The 22,804-nt window shown below is 45.1% G+C and overlaps 1 protein-coding gene and 1 long non-coding RNA gene across 5 annotated transcripts; both read right to left on the minus strand.

The window, feature by feature from the left end:
• Window positions 1–15,509: 15,509 nt before the first annotated feature.
• On the minus strand, window positions 15,510–16,922 carry LOC136517190 (probable serine acetyltransferase 5). The gene has a single exon (XM_066510718.1). The coding sequence runs from the start codon at window positions 16,822–16,824 to the stop codon at window positions 15,856–15,858; it is 969 nt and encodes a 322-aa protein (XP_066366815.1). The 5' UTR covers window positions 16,825–16,922; the 3' UTR covers window positions 15,510–15,855.
• A 1,389-nt stretch (window positions 16,923–18,311) lies between these two features.
• LOC136518534 (uncharacterized) lies at window positions 18,312–22,598 on the minus strand. 4 transcript variants are annotated; one of them, XR_010774541.1, is made up of 7 exons: window positions 22,280–22,598; window positions 21,390–21,469; window positions 20,821–20,896; window positions 20,598–20,749; window positions 20,002–20,107; window positions 18,691–18,789; window positions 18,312–18,559 (listed from the first exon to the last, which is right to left on the minus strand). It is a non-coding gene; the product is annotated as an uncharacterized lncRNA (long non-coding RNA). The 4 variants fall into 4 exon arrangements; XR_010774542.1 differs by having other exon boundaries at window positions 18,312–18,556; window positions 20,002–20,113; XR_010774540.1 differs by having other exon boundaries at window positions 20,002–20,113.
• Between the last annotated feature and the right edge of the window lie 206 nt (window positions 22,599–22,804).

The following is a 22,804-nucleotide window of genomic DNA, read 5'->3' on the forward strand; positions in this document are numbered from 1 at the left end:
AGCCCAAAAAGCATCAGCCTCCTACTGACGAACTGGCTGAATTTCTACGGGAGGTGCCTGCTGATATCCCTCCACATATCTTTGTGGCCCACGATCTCCAGTAATCGGCATATTTGCCGTTACTTGTGCTCCATTAACCTGTTGAAAAGGATTCATCGGCTGAGCTGCCGATGCTTGATTCTAGAAACCAGCTTGCATATGACCTTGTTGAATCCCTGCAACCTGCTGATTTTGCTGAACTGTATGTTGAACAGGTAACTGTCCTGACCAACCATTATTAGAACTCATCGGTACAAAACTTACCGATGGCTGGTAATTTGCTGACATTGTTGGATAATTATAACCAGCTTGAGGCATGAACAGAACCCCAGTTTGACTCATAGCAGGGGCTTTCTGCTGCATCGGCAGTAAGCTTGCCGATGGACTTGAATTGGGTGTTTGAACCAAAGGCATCTGGAAACCTCCTGGAGTTGGTTGCACAGTAGTTGCTGTGGCATATTGAGGCACTTGAGCCATCGGCGAAACAGCCGATGGTATAGGAGCTTTTCCTACTGCATCAAACACTTGAGGTAACCCAGGATTGAAAGCAGATGACTCCGGAGGCATACCATATCCCCACCAATTAGTAGGAATCTGGCTATTCTGAGACACAGGACCTGACATAGCTGATGCCGATAGATCTGTATTAAGCTAAACTCGTCCTCCTGGTAGTACCAGATCTGATCGTATCGATGTAGATTGAATATTAGGTAAGCCTGCCGATACTGGAGGGGAAGTAACTTCTGTACCCACAACGGCTGAGGGAGCCGATGGAGTATTGACAGATGCTGGCTCTGGTTGGTGATAGGCAGGCCCAACGTAATGCGGTGACGCTTGTCCTTCTTTGAGAGTTCGAACCACAGCATTATGAACAGTATTGGACAGCACATTGGAATGATTAATCAAAGCATGATTTACTGCAGAATTAACCATCTCTTGAAGTTTACCAGGATTGGAGTCAAAGGTAACCTGCCGAGGCAACGACAAATCTTGCTTCTGGATGACTTGTCCACTCTTGTTCAGGCTAAACGATTTCAGACAAAGCTACCTGTATTCTTCTACAGCCTTTTCCATAGCCTGCCTCTGCTCTTCCTTAAGATCTTCTTCTGATACCGTGATAATGTTCCCTGAATCGATCTCGGAATTGAACATATTGATCGGATTGATTGGTCCCACCGAGCGTGCCAAAAGATGTGTTGATGCAAAAGTGGATCTGCAAACACAAAGGGCTAATACCCAAATCGATATCCAAAGCGTGCCAGTCGATTTGACCTGTTAATCGACAAGGATGAAGATATGAGCACTTTGGTCCTGACAACAGCGATACGCCCGGAAGTCACGGCCAAGAGGTACTCACGCGGAACTCGAGAATCGCCGAAGGTCGCACTGAAGCTATGCAACTCGCCGAATCAATGAGAACTCGTAAAAAGGAAAAATATGCAAATTGACGAAGTCGACGAAAAGTAAGTAGATGCAAATAGGAGTAAAAATTGGTTTTGATATTGATTGATATATTTATTACATTGCCCCTCAATCTATATTTATACCCTGATCTAAAGAGACATAACCAAATACAACTAGGACACCAAGTCCATATCTAAGGAAACACGTGACTCTTACATGAATCATACTCTAACAAATATAGAAAAGGAAATCAACTCCTATCTATTTCCCTGTCCGCCTCAATTACGATGGAAATCTCACCGACCTCCTTTCCATCGGCATACTTCCTGTTTCATCGGTAGTAGTCTTCAAGCCTTCCTTCATCGGCATCGACAATAACATCTCCAACCTTATCGGCAACGCCCGAGTCTAAATCAACCTTTCCATCGATCACCACCATTCATCGGCAACCATCTTTACAAGCTGATTTTCATCGGCTGTCAGCATATACAGTAACTTTCCTCCTGCCGATTAGCCCACTCTGATCATTTTGACACGTGCAAAAAACGGTGTCAACACCCTGCAATTCCTTTTCTGCAAGCATAGCTAACTGAAACAATTGGTTGACAGTGTGAAATTCTTTATAATCAACAATGTCCTGAATCTCGCGCCTCAAACCCGAATAAAAACGACAAATGGAATCTTTGTTTCCCTCAACAACACTACAACGCATCAATCTCTTTTGGAGCCCACCATAGTAATCCTGTATAGATTTCTCTCCTTGTTCTAAACACATCAATTTCTTATGCAAGTCTCTATGATAAGGAGGAACAAAATGACCACGCATAGCTATCTTAAGTTCTTCCCATGTACCAGGTAAAGCATCATGTGTAGCTAGCCCATTCCACCAAATAATGGCAAAGTTCTTAAACTCACTAGTAGCTTGTCGAACTCTATGTTGCTCAGGCACAAGGTGGGCACTAAACTTTTGTTCTACCGTCATCTTCCAATCAAGATATCCCTCAGCATCATAATGACCCGAAAAAGATGGTATTGTGAACTTAATCTTAGCATAAGGATCATTGGGCACACGATGATTATTACCTTGATGGTGGTGGACACCACCCATACCTATCGTGTTGCGGCGAAGACATCGTCGTAATCTTGCTTGTCGGAAGGCTACTCGATCTATGTTCCTAGTGGCATCATGCACTATGTCTTCTAGCAAGAGACCATTGGTGTTGCTGCTGGAGACGTCGTTGTTGACCGTCACCAAGGTTTCCAACTCAGTAATCTTGTCGGTTAGCGTGGAAATTCATTTGTCCAATCTCTCTATGTTGTTGCCAATGTTGAGTTCAATGAGTGCGTCAGTGACGGCCTTTCTGATGGCCTCATTCATCCTTTTTTGGGCACTATCTATAGCAACTTGCAATTGCTCTTGGCTGACACACTCATTGAAATCCTTGGGACTGTTATCTCCAGTCTGATCACCTCTTGCCATTGTAAACACAAAAACAGGAACAAACAGTGAAAGTTATCCCTACCAACACAAGCAGTGGGCAGTACAACCGGCGGCTGGTTCGTGATACCTATGAGGCAGTGGTACCGAGATTGTAAGGGCCTTTTTCTATACTGATATGAAGAATTTGTGGAGCTTGGAAGGCACACAAAGAATAATATGTGTATGGTGGATAGCCAGGTGTGACAACAAGTATGGTGGATAGCAAGGTGCCAGGTGTGTGACAAACAAGTATAGTGGATAGCAAGAGCAACACAAATAAGGAAACAGACAGCACACGCTAACACAACTCACTTTGGCCTTCTCTATGTGCTCCTCTAGATATTGTTCCTCTTTTGCCCCTCTTTTTTCTATTTTTTGGGCTGTCGTTGTTTCTTTTGGGAAACTTCGACTTTTTATTTTTATTTTTTTGATATTTTTCTTCACTTAGGAGCACAAAAGAAGTAGCCACAGAAAATATGAGCTTAAACAAGTGAAAGGTGTGGCCTGTGGAAAATTCAGAAGACGTGCTCAAAATTGACAAAAAGCTTATGACCACGAAAAGAGGATCTTGTGACCAGTTTTTGACCAAAATAAAATTTTCCGACCCCAACAATACGAGGATGGATGGATCCAAAAAATTTTTTGATCGATTTTGATATATGGAACGTCGAAATCGGAGTTCGTATGCAAAAAATAAACCAGTTTTAAGAATTGGCGCCGAATTAGAGGACAAAACAGGAACAATATGCGCAAAATTGGTCACGGCAGCAAGGATTTGATGGAAACGATGGGGAAAAACACACGAACTGGACTCTAACACGACCTAACCAGCAACAAGACCTCGACCTAGACACAAACTCAACACGACGGACTCTAAACTGAAATATGCAAAGGCTATGGCGCGGAAGGTTGTAGGACAGGAAAAAAACGAGTATGGCACTGGACTGTGGGATGAATGCGAAACACTCAAAACTATGGGATAAATATGAACCTAACGGTATACCTTAGCTCTAATTACCACTTAATGAGAATGGGGATCCCGATCATCCATCAGGTAGTGGTAACTATCGTTGTGGCGGAGAATGACACACCGATCCGGCTTCAGATCAAAAGATCAAACCCTACAATCTTAGCACCACAACTCCTCTGGTTATCAACCGAGATACGGATCTGGTTGACCTCGCTAGGAAGGCTAATCCCTGCCTGCGCAACGAAGAACATAAGCAAGAACAAGAAAGAAAGCAACCAAATTGTAGATGAATGATTAATCTCCCGAAGTTGGGGTCTCACAAACCGATGAACGGTGAAACTATTCTTGACAGATTAATCTAAGCAAAACACAAAACCTAATGACAGTGGCGGCATATGATTATAAAGGTCTTAGGGTCGTTGCCTACCCTAGACGTGCCCCCTAATGGGCCCAAACACGATACATGGTCCAACGAACCAAAAGATGGTGTCGCAACACCCTGGTAGATTCTGGACACTAACTTGTTTTGATGATTCCTATTGATTCTGAAGGGATTTTGATGTGAGACCACTTAGATTGGCTTTCTTATCAAATTAGCTTTCCAACCATATGTTGATCATCGAAAACGGAGTCCGGATGTGTCCTGGGTGACCAGTTTAAGGCAGACTGGTCCTAGAGGCCAAGGTAGACTCGAACTTGAGTTGCTTTGGGCCTTCACCTCGGAGACTCGAACCGAATTAGCCTCGGGCCTCCTTCTTAACTTGGACACCCTTGCTGGCCTCCTACCCCTCCATACCATGCTCCAAACATGGTCATATGCATGGGTGTCATGTCCTCATCAATCACCTTCAGGGATCCATCCAATTATAGGACGGAGACCCTTACCTTCGAGGTGGTCGGGTTCCATGGAACCTACCACGCCATCCTGGGATGTCCATGCTATGCGAAGTTCATGGCCGTCCCCAACTACACCTATCTAAAGCTGAAGATGCTGGGTCCATGCAGGGTCATCACCATCGGTACCTCCTTCCCAGCATGCCTACAAGTGCGAGGTCGAGTGCTGCGAGCAGCCACGGCAATTGTCGCCTCCAAAGAGATCACGGCCATTGGGAAGGAGGTCATCGAAGAAGCACCCAACCCCAAGCGGTTGGCCGGGTCTTTTGAACCTATAGAGGGTGCTAAGTAGGTCCTTATAGACCCCAGTAGCTCCAAGGGCAAAGTGGTATGCATTGGCACGACACTTTCCTTCGAATAGGAAGGGCGCTCGTCGACTTCCTCCGCACCAACAGAGACATCTTTGCGTGAAAATCCTCGAACATGCTAGGCATTCTGAGAGAAGTCGACTAGCATGCCTTGAAGATCAGGTCAGGCTCCAAGCTGGTAAAGCAGCGCCTGCGTCGCTTTGACGAGGAGAAACACTAGGGCGATCGGTGAGGAGATTGTGAAGCTTTTGGTGGCCGGGTTCATCTAGGAAGTATACCACCTCGAGTGGTTAGCCAATCCCATTCTTGTACCAAAAAAGAGTGGAAAATGGAGAATGTGTGTTGACTACATGGGTCTCAACAAAAAGCGTGTCCAAAGGATCCATTTCCTTTGCCACGCATAGACCAAGTAGTCGACTCAACCTCAGGGTGCGAAACACTTTGCTTCCTTGATGCGTACTCCGGGTACCATCAAATTGAAAGAGTCCGACTAGCTCGCGATGTCTTTCATCACCCCAGTTCAGATCGTTCAGCTACATCACAATGTTGTTCGGTCTGAAGAACGCAAGGGGCTATGTACCAGCGTTATATGCTCAAGTGTTTTAGAGACCTCATCGGGCGAACCATTGAGGCCTACGTGGACGACATCGTGGTCAAGTCCAAATGGGCTAACCAGGTCATAGCCAACCTTGAGCAGACTTTCGCAAAACTCTGAGCAAACGGCATTAAGCTTAACCCCGAGAAGTGTGTTTTTGGGGTCCCAAGGGGTATGCTACTTGGTTTCATCGTCTCCGAGCGTGGCATCGAAGCCAAACCGGAGAAGATCTCGGCTATCACGAGGATGGGCCCAATTCAGAACATAAAGGGCGTACAATGAGTTACAGGGTGCCTCACCGCACTCAGCCGCTTTATCTCATACCTCGACAAACGAGGTCTTCCCCTCTATCGGCTCCTAAAGAAGGCAATCATTTTGAATGGACGCCCGAGGCCCAGGAGGCACTTGACACGGTCAAGTAGCTTCTGATGAAGGCCCTGATCCTGGTCCTCCCGACCGATGGGGAACCACTTCTGCTCTACATGGCGGCCACCACGCAAGTGGTTAGTGCCGCCCTGGTGGCAGAGTGAGAAGAAGAGGGACACACCCTCAAAGTGCAGCGTCTCGTATACTACATTAGCGAGGTCTTGTCCGATTCCAAGACCCGCTACCCCCAAATCCAGAAGCTCCTGTACGCCGTCCTCATCGCCAAAAGAAAGTTGCGTCACTACTTCGAGTCGCATCTAGTGACAGTCGTGATGTCTTTCCCTCTCGGTGAGGTCGTCCAAAATAGGGATGCCACGGGAGGAATCGCCAAGTGGGCACTCGAGCTGATGGGTCAAGGCATTTCATATGCCCCCTAGACAGCAATCAAGTCCCAAGTGTTGGCTAATTTCGTTGTAGAGTGGACCGAGGTCCAAATGTCGCCAGCAGTCATCAACCAGGAGTACTGGATGATGTACTTCGATGGATCGCTGATGAAGAAAGACGCTAGTGCAGGGCTGGTCTTCATTTTGCCCTCGGAGTACGCATGAGGTACATGGTTCACATCCATTTCCCCTCCTCCAACAATGTGGCTGAATACGAGGCGCTCATCAACGACCTGCGCATCGCCATCGAGTTGGGTATCCGACGGCTTGACGTCCGGAGCAACTCCTAGCTAGTCATCGACTAAGTCATGAAGGAATCTAGCTGCCATAATGCCAAGATGGCTACGCATTGCCGAGAAGTCCGCCAACTGGAGGACAAGTTCGATGGTCTCGAGCTCAATCACATCTCGAGGTGTCTCAATGAGGCGGCCAACGCACTAGGCGAAAGCGATGTCCGACCGAGAGCCGATGCGGACAGGCAGTCTTCGTTAGCGATTAGTACAAACCCTCAATCTGCTATAAGGAGCTAGAACAAGCCACATGCCCTAGGCTCGGGGGCTAACCAGTCGGTGTCTCCATCCGACCTCGAAGTCATGGAGCTTGATGAGGATCCAGCGATAGAGCCAACCCTCTGGCCAACTAGGAGGGCACCTTACCTTGACTACCTCCTCCAGTGAGGTGCTGCTGACAGACAAAATGGAAGCTCGGCAGGCTCACATGTCGCACCAAGTCCTTTGTCGTTATTGATGGCAGCGTCTATAGGCGAAGCCACACCAGGGTCCTGCAGCACTGCATCCCCATCGAATAAGGGAAGCAGTTGCTGACTGATATCCACGATGGGGTCTATGGTCACCATGCCACGCCTAGAACCCTGGTTAGAAACATGTTCTGACAAGGCTTCTACTGGCCAACTACGGTAGCCGAGGCTGAACATATTGTGCGCACCTATGAAGGGTGTCAATACTATGCTTGGCAGACCCACCTACCAGTTCAAGCACTCCAGATGATCCCCATCATGTGGTCGTTCGTGGTCTAGGAACTCGATCTGGTCGGAGCTCTTAAGAGGGCATCTAGGGGCTATACGTACTTGCTTATCACTATAGGCAAGTTTATAAAGTGGGTAGAGGCTCGATCGATCTCCATGATCAAGTTTCGAGCAAGCCATGTTGTTCTTTCTTGACATCGTCCATCGGTTTAGAGTCCTGAACTACATTATCACAGACAATGGCACGCAGTTCACCAGAAAGAAGTTCCTCCGATTCTGCAATGAATACCATATCCGTGTCGATTAGACCGCCATGGTGCATCCCCGCACGAACAGGCAGGTCGAGCGCATGAACGACATTGTCCTACAAGGCCTCAAGACTAGGATCTTCAACCTGTTGAACAAGTTTGGTGGACGATAGGTCGCGGAACTCCCTCGCGGTGATCTGGAGCCTAAGGACGACCCCCAGTTGGGCCACCAGGCTACACGCCATTCTTCATGGTCTCGGTTCTGAGGCTATCCTCCCGACCGACCTCGACTATGGAGCGTCAAGGGTCAGGGCGTACGATGAACAGAGAGACGAGGCGTCCCTTGAGGATGCCATGGACCAGCTAGATGAAGTGCGCGACGTTGCCCTCCTCCGCTTGGCTAGGTACCAGCAAGCGTTACGCTGGTACCACAGCCGTCGAGTATAGGGTCGGGCCTTCAACATCGGGGACCTAGTGCTCCGCCTCATCTAGAGCAACAAGAACCTGCCATAAGCTCTCTCCACCGTGGGAGGGACCATACATCATCGCGGAGGTGCTCCGACCAGGCACCTACAAGCTCAAGACCATCGACGGCAAAGTCTTCGTCAATGCCTAGAACATCGAGCAGCTATGTCGCTTTTACCCTTAACATACGCACACTTTCGCTTATCAGTTTCGCTATTGACTCCTCGATCTTTAGTGACACCCGACCTCCAGCAACGACAAGAGGTTGGGCCTTACTCAGGGGCTAATAAGAGCATATCTATCCGATAGACATTCTCTACGCCCGACTATTTCTCACGTTGAGACCTAGAAACAAGGGTTGCGGAAACGAACACTGAGTAAAACTGGTCAGATTACAAGAAACCTACGTACCATTGGCTACAGGTGTTTTTGCTCATCAGCGTGATTAGTTTTTCCACACCCCGAGCTTTTTAGCCTTAACTACGGAAAGAGTCAGTACACGTCTAAGAGTATATCCACCTGGCAAACATTCTTGTGCCCGACCCTCTCTCATATTGAGACCTAGAAGCTAGGGTTACAGAAACAAACTGTTGAGTAAAACTGGTCGGACTGCAAGAAACCTACGCCCCAGCAGGCTACTGATATTTTTGCTCACCAACGTGATCAGAGTTTGTTCACCCGCACCCCGAGCTTTACGACCTCAACGACGGAAAGGGTTGGAACGCACTAACCTTTTTATACAAAAATAGGAGAAGGGCTAAAAAGCTATTTGGCCATAACGAAATTTAAGAGCTTGTCTATTTATTACAAGTTCGCCGTCTGGCTTATCTGCCTAACTAATTTCTTGGGCGGGATGATCTCATCCTCTATCTCCTGCATGTAAGTCCTATGCCAGCAGGTCACACAAGTCGATCAGACGACTTGGTCAGTTGCCAAGAGATGGGTAAGGAGCAGTAGGATGTCCCATGTGGGTTATGCTGACTCCTGTCACGAACGACGGATCCGAATTCCACTCAGACATATCCTGGTAAGAGCTCTCTGAACCCGTCACTCGAGCCATCAAGGTAAGTCCTTCTGCCAGCAGGTCACCCAAGTCTATCAGATGGCTTAGGGCCGCTACCGAGAGATGGGTCATCTCTAAGTGACACCCGACCCTAGCAATGGCAAGGGGTCGGAACCTCACTCGGAAGGCTGGCAAGAGTGTCTATTCAGTAGACACTCTATGCTCGACCTCTTTCTCACACTAAAACCTAAAGGTAAGGTGTGCAGAAATAAACACTGAGTAAAATTGGTCGGACCATAAGAAACCTACGCTCCCAGTAGGCTACGATGTTTTTGCTCACCAGCGTGATCAGAGTTTTTATCCCCGCACCCCTGAGCTTTAGCCTCCGTCTTCCTAGGAAGGGTTTGGAGGGGCCCACCTGTGGAAATCTCTATCGAGGAGAGGTCAACAGGTCGCCCAAGTCGATCGGACGGCTCAGGCCACTGCCGAGAGATGGGTAGGGAGCAGCAGGATACCCCATGCGGGTTATGCCGACTCTGTCACGAACGATGGACTCAGGATTTCACACGAACATATCCGGTAAGAGCTCCCCGAACCCGTCACTCGAGCCATCGAGGTAACTTTACCAACCCCCACTTTACTTCTTCAGTGCATGAGCATTCATCCATCCATTCTAATGCATGCATTCATACATTCATCCATACATTCATCTCATACATCCAAGCATCGCATATGCAATTATTGGGTCATAACGCTTCGTGTCGCGTCACGAAGCGGTAGTCGTCTCATTCGATATCAGCGGCGACCGACCAAGGTTTGAATGCCGGCCCGCGAAGGGCTCGAGGTCGCCTCGCGTCAAACAGAGCCAGGGGAGAAAACGAAGATGAGCCCCAATGGCCTTTGCCTGACCCGCTCAGAAACGGACAGGGTCATCTCGACCTTCTCGTTCGATCCTAACCTCGAGCCAAAACCACAGAATCTCCATCGAGGGGAGGACCAACGGACCACCTAAGTTGGTCTTCGGAACGACTCGGGCATCTGTCGGGAGACGGGTCAAGGAGCAGTGGAATGCCACATGAGGGCTATGCCGACCCCATCACGAACGACGGACCCGGATTTCACTTGGACATACCCGTTATTGAGCTCGCCGAGCGCGACACTTAAGCCATCGAGGCAAGTGACGTTAGCTCAATCCCTTCGATTGCAGAAACCGCGGACTGGGTGACGATCACAAAGACGAGCCGACCCTTGACTGGATCCTGCTACGCGTAGGGGCTCAAGGAAAATGAGACTCAGAAGAAGATCAAATACGTGGTAGCAGAACAATGGCTCAGATCCTACGTAGAAAAACTAAGAATCACCTTCTCGTTGAAAACGACATCGTTTCTGGTCTTCCAAATCGCCTTGGTACTGATTGAGCTCCGCCATCTCTTGACTTTCCAGATTGACCAATATAATATTGTTCAAGCCGTGCCATTGAGGTGCAACCTGCTGAGTCTGCGATTTCTGCATGCCCTGCCAACCCGGATCCAAAAGTTGATGGCGCCTCTGGGCCCGAGTGTTGGTGGGCTGAATACAACAACGGCCACCGGGCAACTTGTTGGCAAAGTAGTCAGCCTATTTCCACATGATGAAGAGTAGCCCAATCAAGTGGAGCAACATTTCGTTTCAAAAAAAAATGGAAAAAGTCTACTTAACCCCCCATATTTCATACATGGTCTACTTCACCCTCCAACTATGAAACCGTCTATTTTACCCCCCTGAATTTTCCAAAATCGTCTATTTTACCCCCCGGACGGTTTTTGGTAGCGGTTTGCTACAGCAACAGCGGGTTTGCTACAGTAACAATGGGTTGCTACAGTAATGGTGGCTTTGAATTTTCTTTATTTTCGGTGAATCTTTGAAAAATCACAGTAAATCATAAAATAAAAAATCTAATTTTGTTGGACTCCACATGAGTAGATCTACATAGTGAATATATAATACGGTATGCTTTAGTACAAAATTTTTACTGTAGCCATAGATTAATTGGAAAATCTAATTTTGTCTGTAATTAATTGGAATAATTCATAGCTACAGCTTCTATGGTCCAATTGTGGTGAAATTTTTATGGTACGCTAATTATTGTATGCTTGAACTATAGTAAAAATTTCGTACTCATTGGACTATGTATAACTTAGTTATAGATAAATTCTAATTAATTATAGACAAAATTGGATTTTCCAATTAATCTAAAGCTACAAAAAAAATTATACTAAAGCATACCGTATTATATATTCACTGTGTAGATCTACTCATGTGGAAGTCCAATAAAATTAGATTTTTTATTTTATGATTTTTCTATGATTTACTAGAATTTTTTAAAAATTCACCGAAAATAAAAAAAAATTCAAAACCACCGGCACTGTAGCAACCCACCGTTGCTGTAGCAGACCCGCTGTTACTGTAGCAAAACCGCCGCTGAAAACCGGCCAGGGGTTAAAATAGACGATTTTAGAAAGTTCAGGGAGTAAAACAGACGGTTTCATAGTTGGGGGTGAAGTAGACCAAGTATAAAATGTGAGGGGGTTAAGTAGACTTTTTCCAAAAAAAAAAATTGAGCAACATTTTGTGTTTTGTCAAACTAAGACAATACCATGTAATAAATCAAATCTTCCTAAAAAAATGTAATAAATCAAATCTTATAGCATTATAAAACACCATTTTCCTTCCAATCTGCTACTGAGAAGTGAGAACTACACCTGGAGAGTGGAGAAGTCTGCTCCGCAGCTTGCTGTGACCAAGATCTCCACCTTTAGGACCTAGCGTGCGGAGCCTGACCTTCTGCAAATCTCAGCAGACAGTAGCTGCGTACTCCCTCCGTTCTAAATTATAAGTCGTTTTGGCTTTTCTAGGTATATAAATCTTGCTTTGCATCTAGATATATGTTATGTCTAGATACATGGCTAAAGGAATATAACTAGAAAAGCCAAAACGACTTATAATTTAAAACGGAGGGAGTAGCATAGATATACAAGGAGTTTGGGCTGGCAAAATAAAACCTCAACTCAGACTTAAAATCACACGTGAGCAAAACCAGATTCTGTAATTGTTCAACTTGGAATACACAAAAGTAGGATCTGACTGTTGATATTGATCCCAAATGGTAGAAAACATAATGCTTCAGTTCCACTGTAACTCTAAGCAAATCAGTAGTACTTTTCGTATGTCAGAATAATGCATAATGTCTGATGCGTCAACTTGGCACAACTGGAGTGGTGCAGATACCAGGATGTTCTAGAACCACTAATTTCTATGCTTATTTTGAAGCAACTAGGTCCATTGGAACACACAAGATCTAATCCTTTGAGAAAACATGGTGCGATATGCGGATATCCAATATCAACAAGCCTTGACTGTTGTACCCAAGACAGCGACCTCATCTGAGCATCTATTGAGTGGTAGAAATCACAAGTACAGACAGTTACTACAGGCAACCAAGTTCCTGTTTTACTGAGGGGTAAGTACACACTGCTCAGAAATCTTTACAAGTACAGGGAGAGTTTACCATGGGACAACCAAGTTCCTGTTTTACCATAACAGAAGAAAAGGGCATACACTCGTCAACAGGAAAGATACTGTAAGGTTGAACTTATAGCAGATTACGGTTTACTAGATCTCCAAGGAAATTAACTAAGATCCTGTAATCCCTTAGGATAGGAGGAAGAACTAGCTTTGTATCGAATATGCATTGGAGATTATATCCCTTAATGATCATTGCAAGATTTGAGGGATGACTTTTAGTTCAATGAATTACTAGCAGAAGGTTATGATCAGGTTCTAACTGTAAATGATTATTAAGCAGTTTGAGGGATGACCTCTGGTTCCCGAAATTATTACTAACAGATAGAAGAATATGGTCTAATTTGGTTGGCAACTTCACTGCCTTCACAATAATACAGCCTGACACAGTCTGCAGCCCTCAGGCTCAAGGTGCAAAACTGCAGACACAAATCAGATAGGCAGAAAATGCAACTACCTGTGTTGAATACTATTAGCCAACCAACGGTTGGTAGTTGTATACATGCTGAAAATATGATAAATTTATGTTTGGTGAATTATCCTTACAATGCAAAAACACAGCAAGTCTGGAACATCTAATCCCTCTGATTTAATTTAAAATATGCCGTTTTAGGATTCCCGCCGATCATAACTTTTTAACTTTTAACTATCAATCAAGACATAAAAGACTAGATAGATTGACAAACTTTTAAGATAGATGTTACTAGATTCGTCATGAGAAGTACTTTCAAAATATTTAGTTACATTGATTTGAAATGTCATATTTTTAAAGAAGTTGTTGGTCAATTCACCATGTCCATGTAGACAATGTTGATGTACTAAATGACATGTATTTTGAATCAGAGATGGAGTACTGCCCAGATGACTAGAGCCCAGGAGAATGAGGGGCGTTCTGAGTAAATAGTCTTTAGAGTTTAGAATCAGATTCCCTCTCATTCTCCTTACTCATTCCCTTCTCCTTACTCAATTCCCTTGTGTAAGAAATAAGCACTACTTATACTATACGGTGCCAAAGAAAAAAAACTGAACAAATAAACACAAAACACAAGCTAACCAAGAATAATACTTACTATTTGTACCCTGTTCCATATAATTCTGTTTAATCACAGATACCAAGGTTTAAGTGTTTACCCAAAAGAACAGAATTTGGTACATACAAAATAATCAGATCTGAGAGTTACTTTTCAAATACAGAAATCCCTAGTTTTGAGATTCAAAAGATCACATGTGAAGTCATGTGATTTCAACCGCTGCCTTCCACACTGTTTCGATACTTGGACATTAATCGGCAAAGCAAATAACTAAAGTTAAACAGAAAAACATCTAAAGAAAAAGGTTTACCAAAATGTGAACTGACCAATTTGGTAACTAAACACTCCCTCTGGACAGACAGAATGATGGCAAAATTATACCAGATGTCCTTCCAGAAATGAATGGATAAGAAAACATGTGAAAGTTGATGAGAACGAACTACAGCCACATCGTTACTGGCAGAGAAAAGTTGCTTATATAATATACTAACATTAAAATATTTTTCTCGACAGAGCAGCAGCAATTCTACTACTCGGGTCAGCTTTGAGCCCTTATTTGTTTGCTTTAGTGATGGATGAGGTCACAAGGGACATACAAGGGGACATCCCTTGGTGTATGCTTTTCGCGGACGATGTAGTACTAGTTGATGAAAGCCGGACAGGAGTGAACCAGAAACTGGAGTTATGGCGGGAGACTTTGGAGTCCAAAGGTTTTAGACTCAGTAGAACTAAAACTGAGTATATGAGATGTGACTTCGGTACTACTACTCGGGAGGAGGAAGATGTTAGTTTGGAAGGTCAAGTAGTGCCTAGGAAGGATACCTTTCGATATTTAGGATCAATGCTACAGAGGGACGGGGATATTGATGAAGATGTTAGCCATAGAATCAAAGCAGGGTGGATGAAGTGGCGGCAAGCGTCTGGTGTCCTATGTGACAAAAGGGTACCACAGAAGCTAAAAGGCAAGTTTTATAGGACGGCGATTAGACCTGCTATGTTGTATGGTGCAGAATGTTGGCCTACGAAAAGACGACATGTTCAACAGCTAAGTGTCGCGGAAATGCGTATGTTGCGTTGGATTTGCGGTCATACAAGAAGGGATCGAGTTCGGAACGATGATATACGTGAGAGATTAGGGGTAGCGCCAATTGAAGAAAAGCTTGTCCAACACCGGTTGAGATGGTTTGGACATGTGCAACGGAGACCTCCAGATGCACCGGTGCGTAGCGGAATCCTAAGTCAGGATAGTAACGTGAAGAGAGGCAGAGGAAGACCGAAGTTGACTTGGGTAGAGGCAATAAAAGGAGACTTGAAAGGATGGAATATACCCAAAGACTTAGCCTTAGATAGGAGTGCTTGGAAGACAGCTATTCATGTGCCTGAACCTTGATTGCTTCTGATGGGTTTCAACTCTAGCCTACCCCAACTTGTTTGGGACTTAAAGGCTTTGTTGTTGTTGTTGTTGTTGTAGAGCAGCAGCAATTCTAGTGAGTGTTCCAACCAAACAAAAATGTTGTACAGACATGCATCACCTCTCGGCAAATGATTTTTTCTCAGATAAGAGTGACTACCAAAAAAAAAGTTAGTGGTAGTAAAGCATACTTATTTACATAGTGAACATGCAAAACAAATTCAATGATAGGTTATTCTAAGATTTAGTCTCTTCTAGATGTTACAATGCACCACATTCAGTTATTCAATTCACAAAACCTCACTGTATCAGAGAACAAATAGCATAACCTCGAATAACGAAGGCTGCATCAGAAAGGATATCACTTTACACACTTAACTCTGTCCTTGGAGTTTTATTCATAAGGAATGTGACAAATTCCAACACGCTCCCCTATGGATGTACAGATTTGTTCATTCATCAGTCACAACGTACCAGTATCCAAGCATGGCACACTTAGCTGACAAAATGATTGATCATAAACACTAGGCTTCTACAATACAGTTCATCGCAGACAAACCATAGCACACAACAAAGAAGAGCACATCACTATTTGGTACATCACCATTACTAGCGATACAGAAGAAGAGTAATCGACCTTGGAAAATTGCTCTCAAATGGTGTAGTCCGACCATTGACGTATGAAGGACGTGTGATCCATGGACTTCCCCGGCATGTCCTCGTCATTCTCGCCCTCGGCCTTCTTCCCACCAATCAGCCTGGCAGGGTTCCCAACCGCCGTGCTCCTCGCCGGCACATCTATCAGCACCACGGATCCGGCCCCAATCTTAGCCCCGGCACCAATTTTCACGTTCCCAAGAATCGTGGCCCCTGCTCCAATCAGCACGCCATCCCCAATCTTGGGGTGCCGGTCACCCACCGCCTTCCCAGTCCCACCCAAGGTGACGTGGTGGAGGATGGAGACGTTGTCGCCGACGACGGCCGTCTCACCGATGACGACGCCGGTGGCGTGGTCGAGGAGGATGCCCTTCCCGACGACGGCAGCGGGGTGGATGTCGACGGCGGAGACGTCGGCGACGCGGGACTGGAGGGCGAGCGCGAGGGGCAGGCGCTGCTGCTCCCAGAGCACGTGCGCGACGCGGTGGGCCTGGATGGCGAGGAAGCCCTTGTAGTTGAGGAGGCAGTGGGAGAAGCCGACGCAGGCGGGGTCGCGGGAGCGGGCGGCGAGGAGGTCGGCGACGACGGCGGTGCGGAGGGACGGGTGCGCGGTGAGCGTGGCGAGGAAGAGGTCGTAGAGGAGCGTGGAGAGGAGTGTGGAGGAGCAGAGCTTGTTGGCGAGGTGGAAGGAGAGGGAGCGGGGCAGGGACGGGTGGGACAGCACGGTGGCGTAGAGGAAGGAGGCGAGCGCCGGCTCCGCGTCCGCGTCGCGGCGGGCCTCCGCCTTGATCTGGGTCCACACCCAGGTCTCGTCGTCCTCCGACTCCGGCGGCGGGTACGCCGGCACCACCTCCGCGGGGAGCGGCGTTGGCGAGTGGGCCGGCAGTCGGTGGTTGGAGTGGTTCGCGGCGCCACCGCCGCCGCCGGCGGCGACCTCGTGCGCGTGCGGCTGGCCGGTCGGCATCACGGGGCGCGTGGAGGGATTGGGTGGCGGGACCGTGACGGAATGACGGATGGGCGGAGCGAGGCGAGGAACGCGGGCCACTTGCGAGCTACGGCCGGTGGTCCGTGGTCGACTGCGGAGTATATATATACTAGTGGAAGGCGCGGGCCATTGCGCGCGTAGGCAGTGCAGAGAAGATCTAGAATATGGAGTATATAGACCGTAATAAACAGCTATAGGTTTTCATAAGTAACATGGTTTAATTTTCATTCAGAATTAGAGCGTGTAATAACCACACAGAAAGAAGGTACTACTGGATTTGTATTTGGAATTGCGACCGAATGTAAACAAGGCGAAGTAAGGTGGTCCTGTATGTTTTGAGTTCATGGTTATCATCGCCATTACACGATAAATAGTAACACAGAGCACAATGGATTGAAGCAATATTTGAGTGGAAAGATGTGTACTTAATTTTCTGATAAAAAGAGAAAATAGGCAGGATTTGAGCAGTATTTGGAAGCGTGCAGATAAGCATGTAGTATACACAGTACTAAGAAGTTGTAAAAGTCCATAAACATGTTGTCATTTTCTGTCCTCGAGGCGGCGTTATATATAGATGCATAGGTTTGACATGTGGAGGTGGACTCAGTTGTTTGGTTCTGTGAATCCATACTTGTATAAAATCATAGTATAAGGACGCAAGCATATGTCTGCAAAATTAGATGACAAAAATTCATAATAAAAACTGGAGGCTCAATATTCCCTGGAGAAAGAACCCAATACAGATATAGGCGAGGCCAAACTGATTCAAAGGTGAAGTGAGGAAAACAAATAGCATAAAACAGCTAAACCCAACACAGATTTAGGCAGCGCCAACTTGATTAGAAGGAACCAGATCATAGGAAAAGAAGAGTAGAAAAGGAAACGTTTTAAAATTTTAGAGGCCTTAGAAAGATATAAATCATGATTTGATGAAGATGCTGGAGTATGAAGGCATCAGAATAGACGTATAATGACAGAGAAAGTTGGATTCATAATGCATTTGGTAAATTGAATAATAGATAAGTACTCATACACGAACTAGAATGTTGTACTTATATTTCTGTAGATGTAACCACAAGCATGTATGACAGGAGTGGTTCCATTTGGAGCATATTAGAACGACATGTTTGTATGAAGAAATTAATTTTGTGAACTAAAGAAGCAAACTCTTAACTTTGCAAATCATGGAGTCCTGGAACGTGGAAAACTGCTCAAACACAAAAACATATTTTTTTTCAGACTCCAACATAGCTGGCTCAAACGTAAGGCTTGAGGATTTGAATGCTACAGGTAGCATCTTGTTAACCTATTTCTAATGAAATACCATATGTCCATGGAAAGTATCTACGAGGCACTGGGCTACATGGCCATGCACACGATATACAATTATTTAACTTTAGGATTTAACAATTAATATTTAGCTCTAGAATTTAGCAATGAGCTACTTTATTCTAGCCCGCAAGACATCTAAATATAGGCTAACAAAGCTGTAGATGGCCATGGATTTCAGCAACAGGAACGGACATTATTAAATGGGTTAGTGCTACACCAGGCAGACCTAAAGCTTTTGTTTTGACAATTTTGAACATTTACAATTATGATTTACACTTTTGTCGGAGAACCAAGAGATGACCTGCAGCAAAAATGTACCTTCACATTCACAATTTGCCTGGAATTTTTAGATGCTTCGGGACACTGGCCAGACCAGCAACTTCTAGATGATGAAGAGGCATCAGACATCAGCAACGCAATGTTGTTAGTCTGACGAAGCCGGTGAATTCAGACGAGAATGTACAGCACATGTAAATCCAGTAACAGGCATAGAGTATGTTTAGGACAGCGTACCTTAGATTTTTTATCATCTCCTCTCTAATTGTAGCCACTCTTTGTCCTTGAGAGGCACAGTCTTGGGGTTGTCAATCGAAGCAATGGTACCCAGAACATCTATATAGAATAAAAAGATGGTAACAGAACACATATATGCATAGTACAAAGCACGCGCCATCGCGCGCGTGGGTGAACAAAGTATGGCTGTTATATAGGGGAAAAATATATGTTTGGTTCATGGTCTGAAGATCAGATAAAAGTGGTATCCAAATACATAGATAAAGATTCAGTATAGTATATAAGAGACGATGTGTCAACATATGCGTAGAATCATTTGGCATAGAACTGGTCAGTCATGACATAATCTACAGACACTGAATAGTTTTTTTTTTTGGAAAATTTCACAAAGGGCGCCGTTTTTTCTGATGAGTCGTTATATGCACAGGCTTGAGATTGTAAGGCGATGATCAAGGTCTCTGACGTGCAAATGTAACCCTTTCCATTTCGTAGAAATGATGCGAAACAACACAGCTGCTTCATTGACCATAGTGGTGGGGCAGCAGGAAGGGGTATGTACTGCACAATAGTTAAATAGGCATAGTTTGAACTGGCAAAACTTCTTAGCATCTTCAATTAGAGAAATTAGAAACTGTCCAATCAAATAAATAATCAAGAGAATGTGGGATTATATCATCGGCCCTATAATTGCATAATTGTTGGTTTGATTTTTTATAGGCAATAATGGGGTAGTTTGAGGGAAATACAGCAATGTCAATTTCAGTTTCAGATTCGCTAGAATCAAACATATATGTGATTTAAGATCCGTATGGCAATATTTGAAATTGTTAATCAGGAAATCTATGACATGTAAATCCTGAGGCAATGATTTTTCTTGTTATGTTTGTTGGCAGAGATGAGAAGACAATCCTAACAGAAGATCATTTAGAGAATGTTTGATTTTTCGTCACCTATTTGAAGTAGTCAATTAGGAAATATTCGGGTTGCATTACATCAAAATTCATATGGCATGTAAATTTTGAGGCAATGCTTTTTCTTCTTATCGTTGGCAAAGAAATTCACCCACCGAAGCAGATGGACCAGGAGGACGGAACCAAAACGCATACCTAAGGAGAAAACAAAGATAGAAGTTGGATCCATAGGAAGCTCAAACATAGGCGGCCATTGGAGCCACCCAGACTATTAATCTCTGCCGAACAACAGAATCTGGTGATAGCAAAAGCAGATCTCTCTGTGCAGCCCAAATGCACAAATGGAAAAGTAGCAAAATTAACAGTAAACATATCAGTGCCCTAGGAGCAGAAAGCCAACGTTTTCAGTGAAGTTTAAGCCAACCTAGCAGATGAACGTTGATTTCTCGTGACTCCGCTAACTCCCAGTTTATCTTATGGAGTTTAGAGCGTACCTGCATTCCAAACTGAAACTATTGCACGGAAAAAAAATACAATGAGATCAAATGTTTAGGCAAATTTGATTTAATCATGAAAAATGTATGTGCCTTAAACTATGATCACCAGCAATTGGATTACTGAACTGTAACTGTAGTTTTCAAACTATTTACCTAACTACAACTTCTAGAGAGTGTACATGGTACCATTTAGCACTGACGAGGTACAATGAATTTCATTTTACCGCAGAAGAAATATGAATTCAGTTTATCGCAAGGAGAAACAGAATATAAATATCCATATTGCAAAGTTATCTTACAGGTTGCAAAGCTATACTCCAGATTACAGCGGCAAAGTTCATATTAGGTAAAAGGAAAGTCACATTTCAGATAGCAAAGCTATACTCAGTGTAGTAGGTATAGAGTACGAATCATAGAAGGATGCATAGCTTCAGTTCAGAAATCTAAAGAAAAAAATAGAAATACTCTCATTTTGCAGTGGTACCAAGTAATAAATTACCTTGCTAGGAAGCCCAACTGGCTTTACTACTCTGCAGATCACTGCAGGCAGTACCGCTTGGTCCATTGCCCTGCCTGCCTTGTCCCTACTTGCTGCAATCAGACAGTTGGCACTTGCATCGACCCAAAGGCAACACAATTGTCATGGTAAGCCTGTTGTTGAGTCGTCATGAAGGTACACACTAGAAATTTAATGCTAGGACCAATTTTTTTTTCTTATTTACCTTTGAAAGCTTAGCGCCGCTCGCGCCATTGGCCCGGCTGCCTTGCCCCTACTCGCTGCAATGAAACACCTGCCACCTGCATAAGGCAAAATAATGTATAAATTTCTATGGTCACTGAGACAACCATGCATAAGTAACCAGGTGGAGGTCTAATGAATCAGGAAGCGCACATAATATGAGAAGACAAAATTACATATATTACTATAGGTATAGTTAAGGCTTTATGTAAACCGGAATGAGGCGAGGATTGAAGCAACCATGTCCCTTGAACTGAATAATTCCATGTATAAACGGGCGAATCACAATGGCAATGAGAACAAAAAAAACCGAAGGGAAACCAAATACGTCCCTGGACTGAGCTGAAGGAAAAGGATAGATCATAACAGCGCAGTTTACCAAGTGTATTAGCATAGTGATTTCCATATTATACTGGGAAAAAAAACACATCCACTAAATAATCAGGAAGGCAAATGAGGTTTACAAATTCCTGTACTATAGCAGATTGAACCCGGGAAAAATAATTTCAGAATTGCAGGCAGTGTCAGACTATAATGACAAAGACGGCGTACCTGAACATACTCAGTCTTTTTGGGTTCAGGTCAACACCAATTATCCTGGACGCTCCAGCAATCCTTGCACTTTCTGTAGCCTACTCATGCAAATATGCAGAGCAATCAGATGCAAATCCACAGGAAAAAATAACGATTGCTGAAAGCAAGGCCAACATGCAACAGCTCCTTGGACCAAAAAATAACGATTGCTGAACCAAGACCTTCAGAAAGAAACTGGTAAGCCAACATCCGCAGATATATAACCTCAAACATGCATACCCAAATTGGAGTCATGACCACAACTACTACTGCAACTCTTATAAGAAACCACTCCAAACCCACTCATTGCATATACGTACCAATAATCAAACTGCAAGAAATAGAAAAAAGCCACACATCACAAATATGGAAAATCCAGTAATACTATACAACCAATGTGGCATAGATCAAGGCATACCATTTGTCTGATATCAGGATTAGTTGAAGCACGAGATAAAAAAAAGGATTAGTTGAAGCACGACTCAATTTGACCATACAATCTCGAGGATCATCGCTCCATCTGCTGCTTTTGGACAATAATAGTGTATATAATATTGAAACAAATTTATAATGAAAAATCATATCATAGAACCCAACTTCATGTAAACTTATTTAATGCAAATTTGTATGGCTCAGCTAAGTACACCACTCTAATCCACAACACTGGATGGTCCGTCTGGGCATTGAGCACTTGAGCAGGGACTCATTTGAAGAAATATGCTATTAAGAACATGACTGTTGCATTATAAAGATATTTAAGAATTAGTTTTTCCTAAACCTAACTAACAAAAACCTGTGGCACATGAAATCAGCGAGTAAGGCTGCACAGGTGAAAGAGAGGAGGAGCAAGGAAGACAGGCCACGTTCACCTGGGGCTAGTGGCGCCAGATTCGTCGCCGGGCGCCCGTACCTGCGGCAACGCGTGGGGCTTGCTCGCGGCGGGGCACCGGCAGCCTCCGTGCGTAGACCTGCCTGCGCCGGCGGGCTGCACACTGGCGGGCAGCGGCGGGACCCGCCCTAGCCGGTGCGGCGCAGCGGGCGCCATCGCCCTGCGCCCGTCGAGAGGAAGAGAGAGCGCGGGGATGGAGAGAGGAAGGAGAGAGTAGAGGAAGAGGAAGGGAGGCGCGTGCGGGGGCGGCACCCGCGGTGGCGTCGTGGCGACCTACGGGAGGAGCGGAGGAGGACGGGGAAGAGATAAGGTAGAGGCCCTTTTTTTCGGAAGGATCAGAATCGGAAGCCCTGTATATATTGTGTGGCCTAGCTCCGGAGCAGAAGCTGCAGGACACCGAGAGAAGCAGAGGGAAAGCGGACGGAAGCGACGGAGGAGAAGAAGAAGCCGCTTCCGGCCGAATCCGCTCCGAACGATCACAGGCACACGATGATAGATCGAACGC

The sequence above is a fragment of the Miscanthus floridulus genome, chromosome 17, assembly GCF_019320115.1.
Source record: "Miscanthus floridulus cultivar M001 chromosome 17, ASM1932011v1, whole genome shotgun sequence".
NCBI classification, from domain to species: Eukaryota; Viridiplantae; Streptophyta; class Magnoliopsida; order Poales; family Poaceae; genus Miscanthus; species Miscanthus floridulus.

What these genes read in the sequence shown, in the direction of transcription:
- LOC136517190 (XM_066510718.1), bottom strand. Translation starts at nt 16,824, where the DNA reads ATGCCGACCGGCCAGCCGCACGCGCACGAGGTCGCCGCCGGCGGCGGC.